Source organism: Amblyomma mixtum, chromosome 3 (assembly GCF_055824585.1).
Source record: "Amblyomma mixtum isolate Tamu chromosome 3, ASM5582458v1, whole genome shotgun sequence".
NCBI lineage: Eukaryota > Metazoa > Arthropoda > Arachnida > Ixodida > Ixodidae > Amblyomma > Amblyomma mixtum.
This window is the reverse complement of record NC_143014.1, coordinates 378,360,074-378,365,794: the sequence shown is the minus strand read 5'-3', so window position 1 is coordinate 378,365,794 and position 5,721 is coordinate 378,360,074. Positions and strand designations below refer to the sequence as shown.

The following is a 5,721-nucleotide window of genomic DNA, read 5'->3' as shown; positions in this document are numbered from 1 at the left end:
CCTGTAGATTGTTTTTTCTGCACGTGCTCGCTTATGCATTTCACGTAGCAGCTGGTATTGAAAGTCCTCGTTCGGAAGTTGCCATGGATTTGAGCAAGCTAAAGAAGCCAGAGTTGATGTTGCTGTGTGAAAAGCTGGGTATTGAGGCCAGGAAAAGTCACAGAAAGCCGCAGCTGATTGAGGCTATTAAGGAATGTGGTGCTAAGGAGGGAGACAAAATTTTGGAGACCTGGGAAGTCATTCAGGAGGGAATCAGGAAGGCTAAGGAGGAGGTCGAGAGGGTTGAAAAAGAACGCCTTTACCGCAAGGAAGCCGCTAAGAAGGAGGCTGACAGGATTGAAAAAGAACGCCTTTACCGCAAGGAAGCAGCTAAGAAGGAGGCTGACAGGATTGAAAAAGAACGCCTTTACCGCAAGGAAGCCGCTAAGAAGGAGGCTGACAGGATTGAAAAAGAACGCCTTTACCGCAAGGAAGCCGCTAAGAAGGAGGCTGACAGGATTGAAAAAGAACGCCTTTACCGCAAGGAAGCCGCTAAGAAGGAGGCTGACAGGTTAGAAAAAGAAATTGCTCTAAAGCGTTTGGAGTTGCAACAAATTTTAGAGCCAAAGCGCGCCGAGAGGAATTCAACACTAAATCAGGAGGTTTCGGCGCGAAAAGAAATTAAAGTCGGCAATGAAAACTGCGTGTCTTTGCCCATTGCCCGCGTCGTGATCGAGAGCCCGCTCGGGGTGCGTCTGACCGAGGCAGCCATCTCCCAAAACCTGCCTAAGCAGCATCCCTCGATTTGCTCAAATCGCTTAGATATGTTTCCCAAAGAAAAAGGCCTTTGTTTTGGAGATAACGCTGCGCAGGTCCTTACCATTTCGAAGGCTAGTGAATTCGCAGCGCCAGCAGAGCACGTAGTTGAAGAGGGCAAACCTGACAGCGACTGTGGAGCTCCAGGCCAGAGCGCGGCGTTAGCTGAAAAGCGCGATGCCGCGCAGATTTCCCTTTCAACCCAGAAAGACGTAGGCGCAGCGCAAAAATGTCGTCCTCCAGAAAGCAGTCGCGCGCTGAAAGCGGCAACTGCAAGTTCTATTATAAGCGAGGAATGCGCCTCAGCGCTGCCTCGAAACAATGATCAGTTTAACGATGAGGGAACGACAGCCGCTCGCGACCAAACACCCGAAAATGAGTTATGCTCCAATGAAAACTGCGTGCCTTTGCCAATTGCCTGCGTCGCGATCGAGAGCCCGCTCGAGGTGCGTCTGACCGAGGCAGCCGTCTCCCAAAACCTGCCTAAGCAGCATCCCTCGATTTTCTCAAATCGCTTGGATGTGCTGCCCAAAGGAAAAGGCCTTTGTTTTGGAGATAACGCTGCGCAGGTCCTTACCATTTCGAAGGCTCGTGAGGTCGCAGCGCCAGCAGATCACGCAGTTGAAGAGGGCAAACCTGAACCTCTAAGCCTGATAAATTCTCACGGTGAGGAGCTAGAGCAGGCTTTGTTACAAACTGACGATCAGATGAACGCCGGCGACTTAAGCCGTGACGGCTCCGCGTTACCTAATGACGAGCCAGCCCAGGACTTACTCACTTGTAGCACAGGGGTAAAGAGTACCGACAGTAGTGCAGGCGATAGTGAGTCTTCCCAAGCAGGCGCAAGTGAGGAGCTGGGGCTAGGTGAGGAACTCAAAACCAATCTAGTGTTGCCCCACTCAGATGGCTTTCTCGAACTCCTTCGTGTGGACAGAGAAACGTTCACCGCTGAGCAAGAGAAAGACCAATCTCTACGCAACTTGAGTCACCAAAGTGACATAGGTGTGTCACGGAAGAACATACCTTTCCAGCTCCGTTCTGGCCTGCTGTACCGCCAGTATAAGGATAGGAAAGGTATCCAACACGACCAACTTACTGCCCGCGTCGCAATCGAGAGCCCGCTCGGGCTGCGTCTGACCGAGGCAGCCGTCTCCCAAAACCTGCCTATGCAGCATCCCTCGATTTTCTCAAATCGCTTGGATATGCTGCCCAAAGAAAAGGGCCTTGGGTTTGGAGATAATGCTGCGCAGGTCCTCACCAGTTCGAAAGCTCCAGAATTCGCAGCGCCAGCAGAGCACGCGGGTGAAGAGGGCAAACGTGGCCCTGTAAGCCTTATAAACTCTCACGGTAGTGAGCCAGAGCAGGCTGGATCACAAACTGACAATGAGGCGAACGCCGACGACCTACCCTGTGACGGTTCCGCGATGGCTAGTGACGCGCCCCGCAAACCCACAGCGAGGGTTTCCACGGAGCGGCAGCGTATACATGGCTTGCATGTGACGTCACGTCCGGCGGCGCGCGCTGCGGCGGACATGTTGGTGCAGTAAGCGGAGTCGGCGGAGTGCGGGCCGCATGTGTTTAGTCGTGTTCGCTGGAGGTAACATGGGCAATTTTGCCTTTTGCCTGGCATGCCGCCGCTTGTCAGTAAGCAGCCATTAGACGCGACCTACCGCTCAGATCTAACGGGGTCTGAGCGCATTCGGTATGCGGAAAAAGTTCGTCTCTGCAATAACATCGACCCCTTCATGCTGCGGCCGGGAACAGACACGACAAGCGATGTCGACGTATTCCCGGAGGTTTGTTACGGCGACATCGTCAATTACCTCGTTTTCTCGGCAAACTTCCTGACCCTCGAGGAAATGAAGGCATTTAAGTCCACCGAGGCGCATAATTATTTCACTAGCGGCTGGGTGAAGGGGCTGTCTGCAAAACAACTGCAAGATGACAAGGTACTTCTACTTGGAGAGGTAAGCCGCAGGAGTTTGATCTTACTAAGGATGAGAGTAAAATAATAACGTTTATTAAATTCACAAGGGACTGAGTGTAAGCACTCGCTCAGTAAAGTTCTAAAAAAGGACTGTTTACTAACGGTCAGGCTAGTGATTCATTTCTCTTCGTATGTACAGTACCTGACGACGATTTCAAATTTTTCATCACGTGTCATTCTATTTTTGTGGGCATATGAAAGGAACCGTTGCTGATTTGTTTTGTTTTCGCAACCTAACAAGTTATTGCGCGAAAAAGAAACGGGTCACGCGTGAAGATTGTTATCGCTCGCTACAGATTTGCCGAACAACAATTTAGGTCTCGCCTGTTGCGTCGCGCAGTTTTTATGGCCTGCCTTAACTGATCAAGCTCATCGCTGTTGCCGTTTTCGACGGTCCGGTAGCGCGACAAGATCGACAGTGATGTGCACCTGTGCAGAGATGTTCCCAATGTTAATTTGGACTTGGCCATATTTTCCTTGCAGGTGAACCATTCACAAAGGTTGCGAGACCAGCCTCTACGTGTGTGGATTCTGTGCAAAAAAAGTGGGGCTGTGCTCACAGCCCACTGCACGTGTATGGCAGGAGCAGGAGAGGCCTGTTCTCATGTTGGAGCCTGCCTTTATGCCGTTGAGACCGGAGTGAAAATGAAAAACGCCACCAGCTGCAGCTCGAAGACCAACATCTGGCTTCCTGCCTATGTGGAGAAAGTGCAATTCAAGAGACTCAAAGATATCAACTTCACTTCATCCAGGATGAAAAAGCGAAAGCTGGATGATACAATCAGCAGCAGCACTTCAAATGAGACTGAAGCGAAGAAACGAATGGATATCCCACCACCAACAGAAGAAGAACTTGGAGAACTTTACAGAGCTTTTCAAAACACCAACGTTGTACCTGCGCTATTTTCTGTGCTGCCAGATTATAACGAGTGTTTTCAGGAGCCTGTACGGACACAACCTGCTCACTTAAGAAAGTTGTACTCACAGGAGAACTTGGCTAATGATCTTGACGTGCTTGTGGAGAAGGCCAACAACTTTCTGTCCACATTTGCAGTCAGAGAGGACACAGTAAAGTCAGTTGAGGCTGCAACAAGGCACCAGAGCAACTCACCGGACTGGTTCCTTTACCGAGCTGGCAGAGTGACAGCTTCAGTAATGAAAAGGGTGTGTCACACAAGTGTTGAGAGCCCCAGCTTGTCACTGTTGAAGTCGTTATGTTATCCTGAACAAAATTCTCTCAGTGTGCCTGCTGTTATGTGGGGTCGGAAACATGAGCAAGATGCTTTAGAGGCTTACAAAGCTAAAGAAGCCACCAAGCACCACGACTTCCAGTGTCGAAGGTCAGGGCTGCACCTGAGCACTGCGTACCCATTTGTTGGCGCATCACCTGATGCCATAGTCACATGCAGCTGCTGTGGGAGAGGTGTTGTGGAGTTGAAGTGCCCATTTTTGTTGAAAGACGGTGAAGAGATCACCACCAAGAATTCGTGTTTGAGTGACATCAATGGAACACTTAAGCTTGACAAAAGTCATGCTTACTACTACCAAATCCAGACTCAGATGAAAGTGTGCCAGGTTGAATTCTGTGACTTCGTGGTGTGGGGACCGAATGTGTTACACATTGAGAGAATAAGGTGTGATGAGCCGTTTTGCACTGACATATTTGCTCGTGCGCGGCAGTTTTTTCAGAGGGTAATTTTACCTGAACTGTTCAGCCGCTATTTCACACGGCAACAAAACAGTCTTGAGGACAAGCCATCTGACGGTGTAGAATACTGTTTCTGCCGTGGACCGGATACTGGCAAAATGATTGCTTGTGACAGTGCGTCATGCCAGTACAAGTGGTTCCACTTTTCCTGTGTTGGACTCAAGCGCAAGCCGAGAGCAAAAAAATGGTTTTGTCCTGAGTGCAAAGAAAACAAGAGTGATTAGCCTGTTTTCCCTCGCTCTTTTACTTAAGTGCAGTTCTGGCTTCCAGCTTCTCTGTTGCCAATAAAAAGAAAATATACCCTGCCTTCTTCAATCCCTCTTTGTCAAGGCACTATTCATCTTTCCACATCATCATCAAGAACAACACTGAAGATAAAACACAGCTGGCAATTGCAGGAATACAAAAATGTGTTCAAGTTGCATTGTAAAACCACTTTATTGGAGTTCATCTACAACTTTCATCAAATCAGAAAAATTTATACATCTCAAGATGTTACATTATGTGTAGTGGTAAAGGCAGTAACACTGCTTCGTATGTTCAAGAGGTGTATATATTCAATGCGGGCCACAAAGTTTGGTATACTTAAGACATGAAGACAAAATAGAAAGAAAGGGATAATGTCAATCATGTCCCTTTTCTTTATTGTTGATGACTAACAGGAATATTCATCTTTACCATGCTGCGACTGCAAATGTATGCATTTGAAACGACAAATGGAGCAGAAACAACACAACATTGACAAAAATCTGAGGGGCAACCACACTGACGGTACAAAACGATGCAAGATACAGTGCCATGGATAGCTTTGTACCTAAATAATCTGCGATTTGCTGATGACATTGCCTTGCTAAGTCACTCAGGAGGTGAACGGTGAGTCTAAAGATTACCATGCAGAAAACCAAAGTAATGTTCAACAGTCTAGCAAGGGAACAGCAGTTCACATTTGGTAGCAAGGTGCTGGAAGTAGTAAGAGAATACGTCTACTCAAGGCAGGTAGTGACTGCTGATCCGGATCATGAGAGGTAAGTAACTAGAAGGGTAAGAATGAGGTGCAGCGCAAATAGCAGGTTCTCTCAGATCAATGGCAGTTTACCAATATCCCTCAAGAGAAAAGCGTACAACAGCTGTATCTTACCGGTACTCACCTATGGGACAGAAAAACGTGGGGGCTAACAAAGAAGGTTCAGCTTAAGCTAAGGACAACGCAGCGAGCCATAGAAAGAAAAAT

At 48.4% G+C, this 5,721-nt stretch overlaps 1 protein-coding gene across 1 annotated transcript; it reads left to right on the top strand.

Moving 5' to 3' along the window:
• The first annotated feature begins 2,423 nt into the window (after positions 1–2,423).
• LOC149356918 (uncharacterized) lies at positions 2,424–4,738 on the top strand. Its single transcript, XM_089577859.1, has 2 exons — positions 2,424–2,439; positions 3,837–4,738. Exons 1-2 carry the CDS (start codon positions 2,424–2,426, stop codon positions 4,712–4,714), a joined length of 894 nt encoding a protein of 297 aa, XP_089433985.1. The 3' UTR covers positions 4,715–4,738.
• Positions 4,739–5,721: the final 983 nt, after the last annotated feature.